Source organism: Mastomys coucha, unplaced genomic scaffold (genome assembly GCF_008632895.1).
Source record: "Mastomys coucha isolate ucsf_1 unplaced genomic scaffold, UCSF_Mcou_1 pScaffold5, whole genome shotgun sequence".
Lineage (NCBI taxonomy): Eukaryota > Metazoa > Chordata > Mammalia > Rodentia > Muridae > Mastomys > Mastomys coucha.
In genome coordinates this window covers 104694864-104718115 of record NW_022196911.1, presented here as the reverse complement: position 1 = coordinate 104718115, position 23252 = coordinate 104694864, and the positions used below count along the sequence as shown (strand labels likewise).

Sequence of the window (23252 nt, the reverse complement as noted above, 5' to 3'; positions counted from 1 at the left end):
CAGGTCTTCAGGACAATTAACTTTATTTGAAATAAAAATCTCTATTCTATAGGCTTCTGGATCTTTGCTGTGAGCGGACCAAGAGTTCTTTCTGAATCTAAGGAGAGCAAGGTGTGGTGGCACTCAAGAGCCTAGGTGAAAAGAACACGGCTTGAGGCCAGGTGGGAAACAATGGAATCCTCAATCTAATTAATTAATTAAAAACAGAAACTGAATCAGAAAGCTGAAACAATCAGGATAAAACAAGCTATAGTATTTACAGCTGTTATTTTACTTCACATTTCGAGAACAGTGCAAGACCTGATGGTAAAGACCTGTCACTCCAGCTACTTGAGAAGGCAAGGCAAAGGGATGAGGAGGCCAAGGCCAGGCTGAGTAATACAGTAAGGGCCTGTCTTAAAATTGCTCACCAATATAGTATTTTCTGCTCCTAAGTTCTTCAGCTACACAAGTACGCACAAACACAGTCACAAAAGTCATTAGTAATGATCTAGTAAAAACTATATGAAAGTCAGTCTTAAAATAACAGGTAATGTAGTTGGTAATGTAAAAATAGGACAGAAATAGACACATTTTACAAATAAAGTTTACAGATAACTTTTGATGGGACTTTCTTCAGCAAATTTCATTTATTACATACACTATTTTCAAATGCCTAATCCATGGGTAGGTGGAGAGATGTGTGGCCCATCCCAAGCCGCAGGGCGCAGTGGTGCTGCAGACAACAGACGTGACCCATCCTTACCTTCTGTACCTCGGCATCATGCTTCTGCTGCAGCTTAAGTTTCTCTTCAGAAAACTTGGCTTCCATCATTTTTGTTTTCATGTCCAACTTGAAGGGAAAGATTTTCAAGATTAACAGAGCATCATTTTATAGCGGTATCCTGCTCTTACATTCAAACCCACACAGGATTTCAGGCTTTATTATTTCCATTTCAGTAAGTCTCTTCCAACTTTTTCTCTTTGCTCACATCTGCTTGCTCATTTCAAAATACTTTTAGCGTATGTGTTGAAATATGACATTTTAAAAGAAAGAATAGTCATATAAATGGCAAATTCCTGGCTAGGCAGCTGGCTGAGTAAAGTGCTTGCTATGGAAGAATGACTTTGATCCTGAGCCCATGTTCTAACTACAACTAAACCAGGCATCGCAGTGCACATCCCAGCTCTGGGAGAGAAGAAACAGGAGGGTCCCGAGACTGGCTAGATAAAACAGCCTAGCTAGCCTACTTGGTAGGCTGTATGCCAATAAAACTGATTGCTCCTTTCAAATAAGAATGAAAATAAAGCAAACAAATAATCTCCCAAATTAAAATTTCAGTAAGTCAATTAAAAATTTCAGTAAAACTCCTTACCAATAAAATGGGCACATGGAAAACAGAATAGTCAGACATAAACATTAAGTCTGAGGATATGGATCATCTGTTAAGGTCAACAATAAATTTAAATATATATACATAAAAGAATACTAAATGAGTTTTTTTAATACCATGTGAAAAGACCAAATTTATGAAGTATTGACACAGAAGAAGAAAAATTCCATGTTAAAGACATTTTAAAAAATGTATTCAGTATAATAATGGAAGAAATTTGTCCAATACTAGGGAAAAAGATAACCATCCAGATAAAAAGAGGCAGGCAGAACCAGAAAAGGAAACTCCCCTCATTGTACTATAGCCAAAACACTTAAAATTCAGAAAAAAAAAAACAAAAAACAAAAAAACAAAAAACAAGATGCACTGAAAATGGCAAAAGAGAAGGACCCGGTCCCACGTGAAGGCGGCCTGGGCTCTCAGGGTCAATCCAAACACTACACGGACATGGAAGCACACATTTCAAGTTCTGAAAAAGACTCCACTGCCTATTCAGCTATCCTATCCAATGAGACTATCACAATATTAGGACAAGGAAAACTTTCTGACACAAAGTAGGCTAAAACATTATCTGTCCATTAGGCCAATGCTGCAGTTGACACTGGAAGAAGACTTTGAATGTTCGAGAATGACAAACACAATGAAGAAGCTACATGGGCAGGGGAGGGGGAGGTTCCAAGATAATTATTAACCGAATGAGGCCGTAAAGACCATGAGACACTACAAAATTAATGACAAAATGACAAGAATAACAATTCTGAATATTAGTGGACTAGACTCTCCAATCAACAAGTACAGAATAACTGACTGGATTAGACAGCACGGGCCCTCTTTTTGCTGTATACAAGGGACATGCCTCACAAAGACAGACAGCCATGTTAGGTTGAAAGAATGGGCAAAGGTATTTCAAGCCACTGGTACCAGGAGACAAGTGGGGGTCAGTACTTTGATTCCTGACAAAACAGACTTCAAACTAACACTACTCAGGAGAGACAATGGTCTCTTCATACTGTTTAAGGAGTCAATACATCAGGAGAACATTACAATTCTAAGTATATTACACTGAACACAGGTGACACAATTCCATACAGCAAACACTATGAGATTGATTAACACCAACACAGTAATAGTAAGTGACTTTAGTACTCTATTCTCACCAACAGATAAGTCATCTAGGCAAGACAAAACATCAAAGGTAATGATGGTATAGAAGAAATGAAGTAACAGGCTGCTATAGCCGACTCCACCTGAGCACTACAGAATATGCGTTCTTCCCACCAGCCCACATGTTCTAGGACACAAAGTTAGTCCTACCTCCAATCTCCCACCTCCAAAGAAGAAAATTGAAATAATATTCTGTATTCTATTTGACCATAGAATAAAACTAGAAATCAACAGTAAGAGAAACCATAGAAAACACACAAATTTAAGAAGACTAAACATTATGCAACTAAATAATAACTGTGTCACTGAAGAAATCAAAGGAATTTACACTTTTCCAGAACTGAACAAAAATGAACATACAGCATTCCAAAACCTATGTGATACAATGAAGGCAGTCCTTATAACTCTAAATGTTCACGTGACAAAATCAGGAGGATCTCAAACCAGCAACAATGACGCATCTCAAGGCATGGGAAAAATAAGATCAAATAAGACCCAAACCAAGTAAACAGAAATAATTACGATCAGGGCATAAATCAATGAAATAGAAACAAACAAACAAAAACAATAAAAAAAATGAAGAGGTACTGCTTTGAAAAATAAATCTGACAAACCCTTCAACAAATCAATAAAAGCTAGACAGAAAAGATCAGAACTGTAAGACCAGAGATAAAAGACAGATTACAATAGATAGCAATGAAATACAGAAAATCCTGAGAACATACTCTACCAGATTTGAACTTTATAAAGTTAGAAATATAAAAGGATGAAATTATAAATAGATATGACCTAGAAAACTTAAAACAAACATATAAAAGGAAAAAAACATAAAAGTGTAAATATATCCATAGCAAGCAATATGAATAAAGTTAGTACTAAAAGCCTGCCTGCATAAACATGCCCTGGAGACTCATGGGCCTCTTGCTAAGCACAGTGCTCCTTCCCTTTGCCTTCCCTTCCCTGACTTGCCCAGCTAGACTACAGCTCAGGAACTCTCTTTATTCCTGAAATACCTTTGCCGAGTAAGTCACTTATTTTCTTTCCCATTCCGCTATCCTTGTCCATCCCCCTCCCCTCACCCTCTTACTGTACCAACCTCCACAACCTCAGGCCTAGCTCAAGATTTGTGGCCTTTGAAGCTGTGCTTTCTTTCACTGGTGAGATCCTCCTTTCTTCTAGCCTCCTTCCCTCTGCCCACTACCTACATCTCTGCACCCACAGGCCTGGCTCCAAGCCCATGGTTTGGGAGCCACCTTAAATATCTCACCCGCCAGCTTTGGCAGGTTTCACTCAGACCATCTCCTACGCTGGCCTAATCTAAGGAAAGCAGATACCACATCAGACACAACCAAAGGAAGAAGTCCACATGCCCAGGTCAAATCACTGAAACAAAACCCACATGAGTAGCCAAGATATCATGTCTCTCATCAAACCCACTAGTCCTATAGAACTGTTCTCTAGTGAGAAACACCTAGATGAACATTAGGACACAGAATTTAAAAGAAAATCATAAGCTTTATCAAGGAATATAAAGAAGACACAAGCAAACACTTTACTGAACTCCAGGAGGATAACAATAAACATCTGAGTGATTTCCAAGATTTTACAAATACATAGCTGAATGAAGTAACAAAGATAATTCAGAATTTGAAAAACAAATTCAACAGAGATAGAAACACTGACTATAATGCAAGCTGAAATGGAGATAAAATTGAAAAACTCAATATTCCAATTAGAAAACTTAGGAGAAACCTTACGATAGGATGAATCAAACAGGAAAACAGAATTCTGGGCCTCAAAGATAAAGGGGAAGAGCTATACAAAACAAGCAAGAAATATGAAAAAAGTTAAAGTCTAAGAAAAGAACATTCAGGACACCATCAAAAGACCAAATATTTGAGTTATAGGCCCAGATAAGGGAGAAGAAGCATAGTCGATGGCACAGAGCACACGTTAACAGGTCCATAGCAGCTGCAGGGCAGGTGCTCTTAACCACTCGACCATCTCTCCAGGCCTTGTAAAATATTTTTATAAGAAAACAAATAGGTAATTTTATCAGGGAAAGGGAAAACTTTTTAAAAAATAAATAAAAATAACAGACAATATTCCAATAATTGATTAGATAAATAATTAGATAAGAACAGATTTGAGATGGCAACAAGGAATTCTGTAAATTTCATTTTTCAAATTCTTTTATTGATTCTTTGTGAGTTTCACATCATGCACCCTACTCCTGCTCATCTTCCCATCCCTTGGCATCCTCTCTGCCTGAATACTACAGCCAGTGCCAACAGCCAGCTTCTGGATAGAAACATGTTCTCAAGCAGCAGCCCAGACCAGGGATGTCTGCTCACATGACCCTAGGGCCTGTGCTCCTGCCTGCTAGAGTTGTCAGGAGAGATTCTGTAAATCTCATGACATACCAAGATAAATTATCTGAACACCTAGGAAGTAGCAAAGACTGATTAAAATTTAAAAAAATAAATAAAAGCTTTACAATCCATAAGATAGAACTCCAGGAGGTTAATAAATATATAATTGGAGTATCTATACAACAGAATGTGAGTGGGGAAGGAAAAAACTGAAAGAAACAAGCCAAAATGATGCCAAGTTTGCTATTTTTAAAAAGCTCACTTAAGTAAGCCTGGAGGCATTTGCCTATAATTCTAGCACTTAAAAAGAGGAGAAGGGAAGGAAAAGGAGAGCGAGAAAAAGGAGGAAAAGGGGAGACAGAGGAGGAGAAGAAAGGATATGGTGCTCAGCAAACCCCAGACCCTAAGAAGAAAGAAGACAACACCTAGGACAATGACAGACAAACTTCTGGAGAATGTAACAGACAATGGGAGAGAAATACTGTATACAATGGGAATAAGAATGACAGCTCATTCTGATCAAGAACAACAGATACCAGTCCAGTAGGTAACACCTCAGATGCTATAAAAGGATAAGAGAAAAGCCATGTGGCAAATCACCAGGAGCTCTCTAAAAGAAGAAAGGAAAAGTATAGCAGAGACAGCCTTAGGTCTGCAGGAAAGAAGCCTGGAGAAATAGTGAATAAATAGGAACCTAAAAGGGACAGTTTTATCTCCTCATACTTTCCAGAAAAGAGAATTTCACAATTGTAAATAAATAATAAATAAATAGCAAATCAACCAGAGTGAACAGTAAGTTGTGTTTGAAAGAGCATAGCAAAAGCACACACGAGGATGGTGATTGGTCATTCTCTCTGTCTTCATCCTGCTGCCTCATCTCTCAGCTCTTCTAATCTTATCAACAACCTCTGAGGTCACACATACAGAACACAAAATAACACTTGTACCCCAAATAAAAGAATACAGAACTTTAAAAAATGAGGAATAACTATAAAGTATATTTAATTTGTGGATAAAATAATATATTTAATATAGTCACATGAAATAGCTAAAACATGATGGGTAAAAACATCACCTTATTATATTGTTAAATTAAACTTTTAAAATAAAGTTGAACCAGACATGGTTGTGTGAGCCTGCAATTCCAGCACCTAGAAGGAGGAAGACCCCAGCAAGCTCAAGATCAGCATGGTCTACACAGTCAGTTCTAGACCAGCCAGAGCTACATAGCAAGATGTTCTTCCGGGCAGTGGTGGTGGATGCCTTTAATCCCAGCACTTGGGAGGCAGAAGCAGGAGGATTTCTGAGTTCGAGGCCAGCCTGGTCTACAGAGTGAGTTCCAGGACAGCCAGGGTTACACAGAGAAACCCTGTCTCGAAAAGACAAAAAAAAAAAAAAAAAAAAAAAAAAAAAAAAATGTTCTAAAAATCTATTCTAAACAATCAGTCAATTTCATAAGATCCATATAGAAATCGAGAGCAAGGTGAACATATCTAGTCACTATGAGCCATTAATCCCAATATTTAAGTTATTTATAAAATCAACAGGAACTTCATTACAAGAGAAGATACGTAAGTATTGAAATGATAGGTGGAATCACGACAAACCTACAGAAACTAAAACTGAATACAGACTGAGATGAAGCTACAGACGAGAAGATGAATAATGGTATTAATTGCCATTTAAAGGCAAAACCCATGAATTAAATAAAAGATGCATTTACATCAAGAATGATCCACAATGTACAGCAGCCTCTCTAAACAGAGCCAGCAAGTAGTGATACCAGCAGCAACAGAAGAGCAAGAGCAATATTTGTGATGGTTTGTATATGCTTGGCTCAGGGAGTGGCACTATTAGGAAGTATGGCCTTGTTGGAGTAGGTGTGTCACTGTAGGAGTTGCCTAGAAGCCATTCTTCTTTTGCCTTCAGAACATGAAGTAGAACTCGGAGCTCTGCCTTCATCTTTTCTTCACCTACACTGCCATGCTCTTGCCTTGATGACAATGGACTGAACCTCTGAACCTGTAAGCCAGCCCCAATTAAATGTTGTCCTTATAAGAGTTGCCTTGGTCATGCTGTCCACTGCAGTAAAACCCTAACTTAGACACTTGTTTTTTTAACAGTAACAGTAACACCACCAGCAGCAGGAAGAAATACAGAAAAATTGTAGAAGAAAAATAACTGGTTCGTTACACATTATGAGCAAAGTACGATCCTAGAGATCTGCATGCATTATTTCATTTAATCTCAACAACAACCTCCCAAAGTGGGCACTGTTAGTATCTCAGTCTTCTAGAACACACAACTAAATCACAAAGAGGTCCCTGTTCATGGTTTCACAACAGGAAGGTAGAATGCCTAGACTCACTCACACTCACAAGTCTGTGTACAGCTGATAAGGTTACTTGGTATGGAATGGCTTTTAGAAGATGGTTCATCTATTCTAAACATCTCAACATATAAACAGAACTCAAAGGAGGAAAAGAAGATACATTCAACAAATAAATAACCCTGTGGTCTAAAATCTCCCTGGGAGGAAAACCTGGCCAAGTGGAAAGAGGACAGGCTGGGCTCAGACGCATACTCATCACCCTCTACATACCAAGTAGCAAGCATGCCTACCCTGCCCTGCCTGCTGTCGGAAAAGGACTCTCACTTGACTGATAGTTAATTGACTTTATAGAATCTCAACTGAAGGTTTCATAACAAAATTGCTGTTTAAATGTTTGAACTTTCACAATATTTCTTACTTTTAACTAATGAAACTTTCTGTAAGTATTCTACATTTTCTGCTTTAATTCTTTCCTCCTTCATAACATATTTTTTATTCTATTAAAATACCACTTTCATGACCACAATAGTAGAGAGAGATTTTTCAAGGTCCCAGAGACTAGCTAGAATAGTGGCTATCACAGAAGCCAAGGCAAGATAGAAGAAAGGCTGAAAATAGCAAACTTCTCTGTGTGTTCATTGCCCACAATTTTTCATACAAATCTACTAATTTTCATACAAAGAGCCTTTGATAACCAAATCTCAAAGCTGCGGGATCCTTAACTGTGGTGTTTAAATAGAAATGGCCCTGGTAGACTCACATGTTTGAAAGTTTGACCAGAGGGAGTGGCACTATTAGGAGGTATGGCCTTGTTAGAGGAAGTGTGGAGATGGACTTTGAGGTCATATAAGCTCAAGCTATGCCCAGTGTGGTACAGTTCATTTCTTCTGCCTGTGGATCAAGATATAGAACTCTCAGCTCCTTCTCTAGCATAATGTCTACCTGCATGCTGCCTTGATTCCCACAATGGTGATAATGGACTAAACCTCTGAAACTATAAGACAGCCCCCAATTAAATGTTTTGCTTTATAAGAATTGCCATGGTCATGGTGTCTCTTCACAGCAATAGAAACCTTAACTGAGACATTCACTGTTGGGCAACACAGAGAATCTCACTGTTTTCAATCCTTTGTCTACTAGCTTGCCTTGGCTTCTGTGTTAGTCACTATTCTAACTGGTCTCTGCGACCTTGGAAAATGTCTCTACTACTTCTGCACTTTTCCTACTCTTCTACTACCTTCAGCTAGCCATTCTCTCTGAATGAGTCCTATGTTCACCTTCACTATAAATGTGTGCCTCTGGGGCTTTAACTGTTCCTCAACACCTCCTACAGAGTGCCTCTAGAGTATCCAACTCAACAATCAATAAAATCAGTACTTACTATGAACAGTTATGTTCTGCATCTTAGCCTCCTCTTTTCCGTCCTTCTCAATGTCTAAGTGACTTACAAAGTTCAATCCCAGGAGGCCTGGCTTCATTAGCAACCCTACTGTTACTCATCTGACAGTTCTTCAACCCTCACATTAACTGTTACAACAACCTCTCCACTCTTTTCCAGCGTTCATCCTACTAATCCAGCTGAGAAAGCATGCTGATTTAAGTGCCTCCAGGACTCCTAAAGTCTCCTTCTCTACTGAGGCCTCCAGAGGCCTTTGTCTTGCTGTCAGCAGTCCAGATCTCTGACCAACACCCTCCTCTTCCCCAGGACATACCCTCCATGGATATACAAGCTCAACTAAACCCAGGCCTTGTCTTCAGCTGCCTATTAAAACAGCACAGGATTCACCTCTTGGCTCAAATATCACTTCCTCCATAAAATCAGCCACAAACTCTGCTGACAGAAGGGAACAACTCCTCCATTATATGTTACAATGTTTTCTACTCTACAGTGCCTTCCAGTTGCTTTACACATCTTTCTTTCCCAAAAAGAAAATGTAAGGTTTGAGGACCTTCTCATGTTTATTGAAAAAAAAGTTACAGATGTATTTTTAATATTAACATTTTGAGAATGGTTATAGTCATATATTTCCTTTATGTTGAGCAAATGTGTATACACATGCTTAGATGTATATTATGTATATTAAAATTAAGCTTTCCATCTTATAAGAATAAACAAATGAGCCAAATTTTAAGAAATTTTAAGTGAGCCAGTGGGGCATATGAACAGGGAAGCCTATCTTAAAATAGTGCATTAAAAAATATTCTTTTTCCATTACTCAAAACTAACTAGTGTTTGGCTCCTTCTCATCTCCCAGTCTTTTGGTTTTATTAAAGAGGTTTATTTTGAGACTGAAGTATCCACCTAGGCCACTTGATCCCAACATAAATTTTACAGTGAAAAAAAAAAAAGTTAAAATAAATGGGGAAAAATGCCCTTCCTGACTAAACTCTACATGTACCTGGAAGATCTCCTCAGATAATTTCCTTGAACACCCCAAAACAAACCCACATTTGGAAGAAGTAAAGAAATCAGAAGATCAGAACTAACTTCAAAGTATGTAGCATACGCCAACCCACACTGTGGGAAACACAGCTAAGACAAAGAAGTGAAAGTGGGATGACTCCACTCTTAGAGAGCCTTCTCACAGGCTTTAAAAATGCTTTTCTAAATTTTTACTTAAAATTGGGCCCTATTTGATCTGAAGTGTTTGCTTCAAACAACTGTTCTGAGTTTGTGTAACATTTCTACAAAATTAATAAAGCTAATGAATATGCTGATTCATTTAACAGAAAAAGTCTCCTGGGTTGTAAAGATAGTCTATTTAAGGAAGGTATGACTGACTACATTTGGAATTAACTGCACATGTTATTTGTTCATTTTATTCAACTTCATGTTTACTTTATATTAAGTACTATCTCATTGAAAAATAATTTTCAAATGTTCTATTCAATCAGTTATTCACATCATTCATACAAAGGAGCAGTGTGCTTAGATAAAATGCTGCTTTTTATTATTACCTATTTGAAATAAGCAAAATTTAGTATTTGATACTGAAGCCAACAGAATACCAAAATAAAATAAAAAAATCATAATAATCATTAATGACAGTAATAGAAAAACAAAGTTATTTAGACAAACATCTTTCACATGTTTAAACTAACAAGGCCGGGTACAGAGGAGCAGCCAACAAGCCTCTAGAGAGGCTAAAAGGCAGAATGCTGCTTGAGCCCAGGAGCTTATGACCACCATGGGTAACATAATGAGAAATTGCCACACACATGCAAAAGGGTGTAAATGTGTGTGTAAAATAGAATACCAAGAAATGTCCCTGCATGTTGATAAACTGCTTAAAGCATTATCAAAAGAAACCAAATGTACAAAAAACAAACAAAAGTTATTTTGAAATATAGAAATAACTACAAACTGTATACGCTTTGAAAAAAACTTAGATTTTTTGTTGTTGGTGGGTTTTTTTTGTTTGTTTTTCGAGACAAGGCTTCTCTGTATAACCCTGGCTATCCTGGAACTCACTCTGTAGACCAGGCTGGCCTCCAGCTCAGAAATCCACCTGCCTCTGCCTCCCAAGTGCTAGGATTAAAGACATACGTCACCACTGCCAGGCTGAATAAAATTTAGAATGTGCCTTAATAAGACTATTGGAATTTAAATTATACAGCATTAAAAAACCTCAAGCATACCACTATCAGCCATTCCTATAGACCAGAAATTTTCAAAACACTATAAGCAAAATCAAAATGACACACTTGTTTGGTCCCACTTTGTTTCTAAATACCAAGGATCATCACTAATCAGTTTATAGAACTGATTCATAAAGCAACTGTCATTGTCCTTAGGGGCCAACTTGTGGCCATCCTCCTCCTAGAGGACTTGACCACCTACTGATCAGAGGAGTCCCCATGCTGGGAACCAGTTCTTTTTAACTAGTATATCTAGTACAGCTTTCTCTCAAAATACAAATGTGAAGTATTTCATTGGGCAAGTGGTTATCTGTTATACCAATTTATAACAAAGAATAAGTCATTTGCATGTTATTTCCAAGGATTAGAGATACACAAAATTCTCCAAACATTAATGATAGTTATTTTAGAATCTATCATATATTAAAAATGATAGATATGTGCATAATTTATTCTAATTTTTATATTTATTCTGATTTTTAAAATTTGTTCATATATAAGGCAAATTAAGTGAAACAATAAAATAACTAGAAACTACTGTTTTAAGTTCTTGCCATGCCTTGGCATGTATTTCCTTTAGAGACTTCCTGTTTCTTCCTCATTTCTTCCAGCATCAATACCTGTTTTTGGAGTTCTATGTGAACAACTCAGCAGAGGGTAGGATCTACTCAGACCGAATCCATGAAAACACCCACCAGCTTCTAGGACCCTGGCACTGAGCCAGCGCCTGCCTGGGAAATTTTTCCTGGGGAATTTCTTTGTACAATTATTTATTAAGTTTTGTAATGGTATAGCTTATAATGAAGCCAGTTCTGTCATTTATTATATGAACTGTTTTATGTAACTCTATTTAAATACTAGATCTATCTTGTTAACTCATGGGGTGGGAACAGTCTAATTAGCATTATTTGTGGGAAGGAAGCAGCATTTCTTCTACAGGTAAAGTTATACATGTTCTCATTTTATTTCTTAAAAACAGCAATTTCAGGGCTGGAGAAAATGGTCAGCAACTAACAACATTAGCTGCTCTTCCAGGGGCCGTAAGTTTGATTCCCAACATGCCATGACAGCTTACAATCATCTCCAACTCCAAGTCTTAGGAGCTCTAGTACCATTGTGACATCTGCCGGCACCAAGCACACATGGTGCACAGGCATACATGCAGAAGAACCATCCACACACATCAAATAAAGTAAAATAAATTTGTTGTTTTGAAAAAACAGCAGTTTCTACCATATTTTCCCTCAAAACTGATGGCTGATGTCAAAAGTGATCTTCAGTTTGTGCTGTCTCTTGTTTTCAGTGACAGCAGGTTTCCAAATGCGTGGTCCACATCAGAAACTTTCTCAGATTCAAGAAAGAACCAACAACATAAATCTGTGGATGATATGCCCCACTACATTGTTCAGTGACATGACTATCAGAAGAAATATGTTAAAAGCTACAAAACTTTGAATTCTAGAAACAATCTAGACTGGTAGCCATAAAACTGAGATAACTGGGATCAACATACACACAGGCTCACATAGGTAGGAATGCTGGCCTTGATTTTTAACATGGAGTCAAAGACGGTGATAGAGCTAATAACTGAATGACATACATTTTAGAACCATTGAGAACAAATCTCAAATACTCTTTATCAAAAAAGACTATCATGTACCATGTATCAGCTACAGTGAAGATCAATTAGGCAGATGGATGTAAGGTAGTGAGGATATAGGAATAAAGATAAGTTACAAGTAAGCAGATAGAGAGGGATAGAGAGGGTGCATGGATTTACTGAGGTCACACTCTAAAAACTGCCATTGCCTCTATCTCCCGACCATTGGAATCTGAAAGTCAGAGAAGGATGCTGCAATGCACCTCTGCCTAGTGGTGGAGTGGAGCTGGGTTATGCAAGATGAGAGATACACAACGAAATCTTTAACAACCAACCCGTCCCAGCCTGCACCATGACCTGGTTTGAGCCCAGATAACTAACCTCCTTCTCCTATGCATCACATCTACATAGATCCTGAAAACGATTACACAACATCAACTCTGTTAACTCTTAGGCATGTGAGAAACAGCACAGTCCTACCTCTTTCTCATGCATTCGAGAGAGAAAACGATCATCGTGAAGACTGCCAGCCTTCCTCAGGCTGGCCTTTGGAGTCATCTGTAAAACCAGTAAGAGTTATTTTAAACTTCTCAGGACTAGTTCATGGACTCTTTAAAGATAAACTAATAAAGTATCTGAAACTCATTTCAAAATAACGTTAGCTCTGGAGAAAAGGGTGATTCACTCGCTTTCTAAGCAGCAAAATTACAATGACTATTATGCCTCCTAATGTGGAATTTATAAATAAGACATTATTTTATATTTTTAAAACTTCATATTTTATTTATAGTTAGCTGTCCCTAGAAAAGAGTCCATTAGAATCATCACCTACCAGAGAAACTGGGAGAGGCTTCTGTCTCAGGTACCGGGGATTTTCAATCTGAAAAATTGTAATAAAGACATTCATTCTGGAGATGTTTGAATAAAATACATCTTTCTGTCTGAAAATTTCCTCTGTATATTTTAATGTTTTGTTTATTTTCTGAAGTGCATTTCAAAACCTCCATAAGAAGTCAGTTCCTGTCTCTGTAAGTCACCATGGGGCCCTCTCCCTAAACTCATCTAATGCTCAGCACACACTTCACATTGCCCAGAGCCTCAGTGACTTACAGTGCCAGCCTTGTGCCCCTCCGCCTGCTTGTTTTCCTCCCAACCTTCTAAGCACACATGGATTCATTCTTTAATCTCAATTCAGTCACTACATCCTAGATATGCTAGAGACATGGCACTTCGACTGTAACTAATAGCATCAATGAGGATACAGAATTCCTTTGTGAGTCTGCCAAATCTATCTTTCAGTTTCACCATCCTCAGCTTTGTCCACGTTCCAGGGGCAGTGAACAACTTGTTTGACCTTGTAAAGCGCTAGCTGGCTGCCAGGCGTTCCAATCATTCTCCCACCTTCTCCGAGACTGACTGCCTCAGAGTGGGCTTTCCCAGGAAAATTAACTCCCGTCAGGCCAGGGCCACCTCATCTCTTTTTATGATCTAGAATCCATTTTCTCGAAAAAAGTGGATCCTAAAACAAAGAATGTGATTGCCATGTTCCCCAGTCTATTCCTTAAACCCATTCCAGTGTCCAGTGATATTCTCAAAGCAGGGAAAAGAGAGAAGGAAATGCATTTGGTCCCACCTCTCCCCAGCTCTACTGTATCCTGGGCTCACATAAATGGCCCTGATATGACACCCCAAGTGTCGAGCAGTGTGTTTCTCCACATCTTTGAGCAGGTGGAGCACAAGGACAACATCTCCTCAGCTTTGGGTCTCTGTTTCCTAGCACATGGTTAATGCATTCCAATGAAGTATTGTTTGAATTGCTTAATGGGAACATATTTAATATTTTTATACCAATCAATTGATTTACAAATAAGAATTAAAAATCATTGCCAGAAATGTCTAATTTCTTCATGTCACATATTCACATTTTACTACACCAATAATCACAAAATGAAAACAGCATTTTGACTCTGGCCAAAGAAAGTGTTTTTACGCAGCAACACTCAATTAGGATTAAGTGACAAACTTTTTAACATATAACTTATTAAATTAAATCTTCAAAAATCCTAGCTTGTTTTCAAAAAGCTAAATTTTATATAATTGTGAAGCTATCTAAATTCAATTTGACATAAGAGGGAAAGATAAATAATCAATTAAAGAAACAGAAGTAATAAACTTAAAAACAAACTTTAAAATAGTAGAGTCTAGTATTACAGTAGACAGGATCTGAGGAATACATGCATTTTAGTCACTAGATCAGGAAAATGTGCACAATTATTTTCTTCACCTAGAAACTAGATCCCGTGAAGCACTGGTAACCAGTCTGAATTTAAATCTGTCTCTTCCTACTCCTTATAGACCAACAATGGAAGCAAAAAAAAAAATGCCTATCACCAGTGCCTATATCACAATGAAGAGAAAGAGAATAGTAATTCCAAGATCTACATGAAAGTAGCCAAATAAAGAACCCAAACCTCAAAAGAATTAGCAAAAAAACATATAGAGTCTCCATGACTCTAGATGCGCAGTGTGGAAGCCTGCATTCAGTGCTCAAGGCATGAAGCTTGCCTGGCAGACAGGTGAGTCACAGCAGGGCACTTCCTGACTGAAGCACTGTGCAGAGGAGGAGGTGCCTACTGCAAGGGTACAGCTCTGCAGAACCGGCAGTGAACGTCTAGGAAGCAGCAGAGGGCTCAATACCTATTGCCTTAAAGGCTATGTATGAAAAACGGAGTTGGCATTCTTTATTTGGGGAACACAGAAAGCAAGTCCTTCAAAGGCATACACAAACCAACACATACACCCAACTCTAATTCATGAAGCAAAATTAAGTGCAAGGGGAAACAGGAAAAGAAAAAAACAATTCTCAAAGATGCTCAAGCTCTAATTAAGTTTAGATTTAAAACCAAAAGCCAAGGAAACCATCTGTGATTTATTTTTGCCCAACTCTACATTTACAAGCAGGATACAAAATATTGGTTTACTTAATTACAATGCAGCATTTCAACTCTACAGAAGTAAGTCTTATTCCAATCCTTCATCTTTAAAAGTATTAAATAAAGAAGTTAAAGCCTTCTGTTATTATGAATTATTTTTTTCAAACTAGAGAATAAAGAAAAATGTCTATTCTAATTCATAAAAGCAACAAAAACAGTGAAAACTGGTAACAATGTTCTGTCGTTCTTCTTCATTTATAATACACTGAGTTTGGGAAATATTCAAAGAAAAGCATGTTCTTGAGTCTATTTAGGGAAAATAAGCAATCTATTTTCTGATTTTGTAACAACAGCCAGATGTGCTTTGAAGTTGACGATTCCTACTTTGTAATCCACAGGCAGCATGGACTTGGATGGAGCAATCTGTAAACAGTCTTAAGGCCGACTTCTTTCATGCTCTTTCAGAAAAACCTCTTGTTCTCTCAAAATACATCAAGAATGAATGCCACAAAAAGAATGTCTAGCATGGAAGCTACAACAGACTCATGTGAAAACACTGATGTAGATGAAATTATATAGAAGGCAAAACCCCAAATAACTAGATTCCAACAGCATATGAGCATTAGGCATCTGCACATTTGTCCAAAAGCAAACAGAATAGCAATAATAAAATATATGATAATTTAACTAGGCAGTAATACAGATATCTGAATGTTCTCTAGTGAAGACTAGCTTTTAATGTATTATTTTGTTTAGCATTTTATCAGGAACATTGAATTACAAATTGTTTTTGTTGGCTTATATCTTCATATTATTCAGGTTGTAGTCAAATTGTCCTAAGTTAATTCCTTCTAATAGACTAATAGTTAAGAGTTTTGTTTCCAGAAAAGTTAAAAAGCACTTTATCAGATAAATGAACTTTAGAAGGAAATACATTATCAAACAATATATTACCAATAATGCCACTAAACTACTTTTTTAATTTCAGTATAAGAAAACTCTACAGGAATGAAGGGAGCAGCTGGAGATCCAGCTTTCAACATCAAGTCAACTGTGCTTCAGGATTATATCTTATTAAGATTTTAGAACTCAATGTTTGGGACCAAAGATGGTTCAGTAGACAAAGTAACCTGCTGCCAAACTTGACAGCCTGAGTTCAGTCCCTGGGACCCACATGGCAGGAAAACCAACTCCCCATAAGTTGTCCTCTGACCTCACACATGTGCACACACATGCAAATACAGTAATTTTTAAGAAAAAAATTTTTTACAGAAATAATACTACATGTGAAGATCCATTTACTCATTTACTGAAAATATTTCAATAATCATTTAACAGGCTTAAATAACATACATAACACAAACACATCATCCAGTAGCACAAGAAAAAGGAGAAAAATCAAATGAGCAGAACAACAAATGGGAGCTGTTGTCTGCTGCCTGTGAGAAATTACAGTGCTCTTTCCATGGGTTCAATGGACTGAGAGCTCACTTTGGTTTTGTTTTAACCTGCTTGTTGCTGCTGTTTTAACTTTTTTCCTTAGGGTTAGATATGGGCTCATTGGTGGATCTTTGGTTCTCAGTACCACTTAGGACACAGTATAAAACTTTCATCCATGTTCAGCATTCCTCTTTCATGTTTATCTTTAGCTTTAGTTACTTTTACACAGCTATTTTATGTTGATATTTATTGTATTTTTATTTTTATTTTCAGGTAAAAACATGAAAAGGAAACTATTCTTTTGATGGTAATTTCTAGTTTTATTAAAATAGTCATTTACTGAAAATGTATTTACTTCCTAATCATATCAATTTTATAAATAAATACCCCATAATCAAAAGTTCTATACCCAAATGTCTCACTTTCAGAAATTGTTATCTCCTTTTTAAGACAAAACATCAACTATAATAATTTCTCCAATCTCAAAACTAGTTTTCTTTTTGGTGTTTTGAACTTCATAGATTTACATATGGGTGTGTATACACACATACTGTGCATGCAAGTGTGTGTGCATTCATGCCTGTCAATCTGGAGGACTTCTCTGAGAGTTGGTTCTCTCCTTCCATGATGAGGGTTCTGAAAAAATCAAACTCAGGGCTTGAGGCCTGACACGTGCCTTTACCTACAAAGTCATCTTACCTGCCCTTGTTTTGTGTTGTCTTGTTTTGTTTAAGGCAGCATTACTCTATAGTTTAGACTACCATCAGACTCATGGCAATCTTCACAAATGCTGGCATTACAAGTTAGCCTGGCTATTTCTTGACTTCTTTCAAAAGATAACTCAAAGTGAATAATGATTTTTTAAGAGGAAAAAGTTTACATGCATAAGCAAAAATTCATTTTTCTGAAAGGCTTCCAGGTTTAGGGGCATGATAAATAGAAAATCAGAAAGTACATGTGTAGGCCAGGAACCTGGATGATTTATTTTTTCTACAAATAATAAAAAGGCAAAAACATGCTTCATGGCTGTCTACTCACAGGCTTCAGAAAACATTTACCTAAGTTTTGTGAATTAATAAGACTTACTCCACAGTTCTTGGAGTCTGAACACATCCATTCAATGGCCCTGTCTTAGTTTGCTTTCCCTTGCTATGATAAACACCATGACCAAAAGCAACTTCAGGAAGAGTTTACTTACCATTACAGTGGCAGTCCATCATGAAGAAAGTCAGGGCAGGACTTAAGCTTTGGATATGGGAACTGATGGAGAACCATGGAGAACCTCTACTTACTAGCTTGTATCTGTGGTTGGCTTAGCCTGCTTTCGTGTACAACCCAGAGCCACCTGCCCAGGGATGGCACTGTCTAGAAAGGGCTAGGCCCTTCCACATCAATCATTAATCAGTCAACTGATGAAGGCATGCTCTCAACTGAGATTCTTTCTTCTTCAAGGACTACTGCTTGTGTCAAGTTGACAAAAACAAAACCAAAACAATCAGCACAAGTATAATCATTAAAACCCAAAGAGCTCGAACTTCTTAAAAGTTTATATACACTTGAAATCAAATTCTTCTTCAGCCTTTAAGATCTACGAAGTGCTGTTCTAGTCTATAGCCTAGTGACAGTTTCTCTGTGTCTGCCATACAAATTCATCCACCTTTTTGTACAGCCTGATATCAGTTCTTTGTATCACTGAGGGAAATCCCATCTTATGTATGCACATACCATCTGTTGATCCATTCTCCACTCTGAGACATTTGGGGATGTTTGCATTTTAGTCAATTATAAAATAAAGAGGAGGGGTATTTTTACAAATACTTGAAAGTAAGTTTGGTTTGAGCATACACATTAATCTTCCTTAAATGAACCTTCGGTGTGATATTCCTGGATTATATAGTAGATGTTTTACTTCCTTTGAAAACTATCCAGCTTTAGAAAGCAGTGTTTTGCATTCAGTAGAAAGGAATGTGTTCCAGTTGCTCTTCATCCTCAACAGCACTTAGCACCTTCAACTGTACTAACTTTGCATTTACCAGATAGCCAGTGGGATCTCTTTGTAGCATCCTTTCCCTTTCTTTTTGTTAGATTTTCTTAGCAAGCATTCTTCACTCATTTTGTATAAAAGTTTTTATTAAATATGAGCTCTCCATATTATTTCCTATGTTGTCTGGTTCTGATACTAACAGTGGCCACACAACATAATTTGGGATATGGTGTTTCTATTTGTTGAAAAGAATTACTTCTCCCTTGACTGCTTCATTAGATGCATCAGATAAACCATCTCGGACTGGAGTTTCTCTAGTGCAAAATTTTTAATTACAAGTTCACTGCCTTTAATAGCTGTAGAACTATTCAAATTTCTCTTTTTAGTGAGTTTGGGTTCCTGCAGTACTCTGCCCCTTTCATCTACAGTCAAATTTATGCCTCAGGGCTATCTGCAGTAATCCCTTACTTGACTTTGAACATCTGTAGGTTCTGTAGTCTATCTCCCTTTTCAGTACTAATATTAGCAAGCTTATTATTTTGTAGTTGTTATTCTTAGGTTGGTTAAATGCTTGTTGAGTTTATTCAACATTTAAAGATCCAGCTGTTAGTTTCATTTATTTCTTCTAATGCTTGTCTGTGTTCAACTTCACATGTTTCTGTTTTAATCCTTTCTATTTCCTTCATCTGCTTGCTTTGGGTTAACTTGCCCTCTGTGTTCTAGTTTCTTTAGACAGTTTAATATCTTGGTATTTTGTTCTTTGCTCTCATTCTGCTTTCATGATTTTTTACTTTCAATATTTTTATGGCATTGTGCCTATGCATGAATAATCTTTGCATTTGGCCTTACTAGAAAGTCACTAGAGACTATGAATGCTATCTCTTTGTATGCCTTGTGTGTTTTCTTGAGAAGTGTTTATTTTACAATGTGACAGCTACAGATGCTGGTTCCTCTGTCCAGAAAGACTTGCTGTTAAATACCTATTTAACTAGTTAGTAGCTTAGTCAGCCTATGTATAATTTACTTCCCTCGAATTGTAAAGATGTCACTCTCAGTAGGTACAACATTGGTTATATACACAATTGTATTTGGATGACAATGATTTTAGCAAGTCTACTCTATTTGAGTATTTCCATTCTTTGTTTCTGTTAACTGTATATCTACTTCAGTTTACCATCAAAATCTCCATTGTTTTCTTAAGCCTGATTAAGCTTGATCTTCTTTATACTACTTTTGGTACACTGAGTCCTTGATGAGAACTGATCTCCCTGCTCTGGCTTGCCTGCCCCAGGACTAGACCTGGACCATTATATGGGCACTGTGTATATATGGTACCTCTTTTCTTCTCAGCTTGCCTCCCTTGGTGTGAAATCTGCCCTCTGAATGGGGGCTGAGTGAAGAATGGCAGCCTGCACCCCAGTCCTCAGCTACATTTACCAAAAGCTTACTCTTTTAACTCAGACTTCAAGGGGCTACAAAATGCTAACAGAAGACCATTCCCTAGGACATACAGTATCTCTTTATTGGAAACTGGAGTTTTGCTGTTCTTAAAAAGCTATACTGATTTTCTTGAATAAGTGTGCAATCATTTGCTATGTGTCCTTAGGATGATCTCCAGATATTCTTAACATATTTATGGTGTTTGTTTAGCTACAGAGCATGTCTGTACTGCTCCTAATGCTGCTAATTCAAGGGATACGACTCCTCTACCTTTTTTTCTGTCCTAACTATTCCATGCTGTAAATTTTCCATGAAGATCTACTTTAGTTGGATTACACAAATTCTGCTGTCTTTTAAAATTAAGTTAAAATGTTTTCTAATTACCTCTGGATTTCTCAGGAATATGCTGTTTAATTGCCAAATACTTGTGGAATTTCCAAATATGCTCTTGTTTTTAAGACATAGTACAATATAGCACAGGTTGGCTTCAAACTCATAATCTAGCTGAGGATGATCTTGAACTCTTAATCCTGGAGTGCTGGCACTGTAGGTAAGCACTACCACACACAGTTTTATGCTTTGTTGATAATGACACCACTGTGCTCAAGAAGATAGCAATCCTTTCTATTCTCTCGATTGCCAATCAAGCTATAGGGAGGCTAGTCAAGAACTCTGGACACTGCATGGCCCTAGCCCATTTCATTACTTTTACTGATCTCTAGTTCGATTTGTTTACGTGAGAGGTTGTATTTACAATCATTAGAGTCAGGTTGTAAGATTCAAAAATGTGGAGGAGGGTGGTATGCTTTTCAGTGGGCCACTGCCTGGTATTAGAGCCACTTATAAATGCCATCACCCTTCTGTGGAAGACAGTTCTACTATCGGGTCTATTGCCTATGGCACTACAAAGCTATCATAGAGGTATCATCCAGGCATAAAGAAATAGTGTGCATTGTAATTCAAGTCTCCAAAATTTTATTATGAGAGCTCTGGGTGTGATCTTAATAAAGATACCTTAGAGGAAGGCCAAGATGTGTTTTATATAAAGAATTCTCTTCTCCCCTCTTTCCCAGAAAGCCCACACATTAGCATTGAGCATTTCTTTCTTAGTCCCATAGGAAAGAATGCTAAGCTCCCTCAAACTTTATGTCACCTAGAGTATCATACAGCTCCATTGACTGAGCACTCTCAAAGCTAAGTGATGATAGAAAATACAAGGGAAATAGATGTAACCCACATCTGAGAATTCTTTGTGTAACACAGGTACCTTACCCAGGTTTATACTGACACACAGGCCCAATCTGCTGCCACTGTGACACAATGCTGTTTTAAATTGAGCTAGACAAGGGATAGGGCCAGAAAAAGAAGGAAGGAAGGAAGGAAGGAAGGAAGGAAGGAAGGAAGGAAGGGGAAGGGAGAAAGGGAGGAAGGGGAGGAGGAAGGGAGGGATGGGAGGAAGGAGAGAGGGAAGAAGGAAAGGAGGGAAGGAAGGAGGGAGGGAAGGGAGGAGGGAGGGAAGAAGGGAAGGAGGGAAGAAGGGAAAGAGGAAAGGAAGAAAGGAAGGAAGGAAGGAAGGAAGGAAGGAAGGAAGGAAGGAAGGAAGGAAGCATTGTTACTGGCTTTCCCAGTCTATTTCCTAGAACTCTAGCCAAATGATGGGTTCCTCTGCAGAACTTTGCAATCTAGGCCTGCCACAAGATTCCCCAATTTTGCCTACCCTGGAGTCAAAAGAAAAAAGAAACAACTCTGCAGACTGACACCTGGGCCCCTCTAGCAGCAAACCCTGACTGCTGCCTCAGCCTTGCCTGGGTCCCTCTCCCAACAGCTGGCTTTGTTGATTTTTCAGCATCCCAGGTGGCTGCTCTCCACAGTGTGTTCAGAGTTTTCAGTTACAGGAGCTAGGCCACAAGAGGTTTAAGTCATTGTTGAATGAAATCAAAGTTTATGCTCACTTCTAAAAGAAATTAATGTTAATTTCTCAAATAAAACTTAAAGACAATTTCACAACCCAAATGTAGGCTTGGAAATAACTATAAATACTTTCATGGCTGTGTTTGCTTTTATGAGTAATAGATAATATAAAACTTAGAAAACATAAAATGTTAAGAAAACAATAATTCATATTTTTCACGTAGAAATTATCTTAATGTTGTAAGTACATATTTCCTGATAGTTTTAAACATTCAAAGAATTTATCTTACTAAAATATTAAAATTTTTCATAAATGCCACTAAAACTTTCATTAAGATGACTTGTCCACCTCACAAGGTCTGATATATTTACTCATTCAGGGAACATCACAAGAAAAAGAGAACTCTAATATATTAACTTAAGATGGAAGCGGGTTTCTAACATAATTGGGGAAAATTGGATTGCCTAAATAAAACTGTACGAAGTAGCTGAACTGACATGGTCCTTGGTGAACACTATCCCAGCTCAAGGAACTCTAGGAACCAATGCCAGCACTGCCTTTCTCAGTCCCTTCTGTAACACTGCTGGACGGGGCATAAAGGACAAAGCCCAAGAGAAATGGGAGAAAACGGGGAAAAGAACAACAAGACTCTGAATGAATGGCCTCAAATATCATCAGTTCAATCCCAATGTAGGCATTACTAATAAATATTAAGATGGAAATTGGTCTTCCTACAAAGAATTATTTTTCTTTTAAATTAACAATAATAAGCATGATTTTTGTGCTGCAATTGAAAACCTTTATGTTGTAGAAGCTTTAGCACTGTCAGCACACTGATTTCTTCATCGAGTCTACCACAGGGAAGGAAAGGACAGCAGAGTGCCTGCTAATGTGTACTATGACAGTAACTGCCATTGGTTGTTAAGATTACTCTACTTAGAAAAGAAAATTCACAAAAACAGCCTAGAAACCCATAAGACAGTATTTATTGATGCTAGTGAGATGGCTCAGCAATTAAGAGTACAGGCTGCTCTTCCAGAAGACCTGGGTTCAATTCCCAGCA

At 37.6% G+C, this 23252-nt stretch overlaps 1 protein-coding gene across 16 annotated transcripts in view; it reads right to left on the bottom strand.

The window, feature by feature from the left end:
* Positions 1-23252, bottom strand: part of Cep112 (centrosomal protein 112) — a 507666-nt gene that overhangs the window by 434058 nt on the left and 50356 nt on the right. For 15 of the 16 annotated variants that reach the window (XR_004113083.1, XR_004113081.1, XR_004113080.1 and 12 more), the window contains 3 exons: positions 13313-13360; positions 12961-13038; positions 746-832 (listed from right to left, as the gene is read on the bottom strand). Coding sequence is in view for 11 of the 16 variants with exons in the window: in XM_031350526.1 (XP_031206386.1) it covers positions 746-832; positions 12961-13038; positions 13313-13360 (213 nt within the window). In the remaining 5 variants the exon portion in view is untranslated. Of the gene's footprint in view, positions 1-745; positions 833-12960; positions 13039-13312; positions 13361-23252 lie in introns of those variants that run through there. The other variant, XM_031350529.1, reaches the window with a different exon arrangement.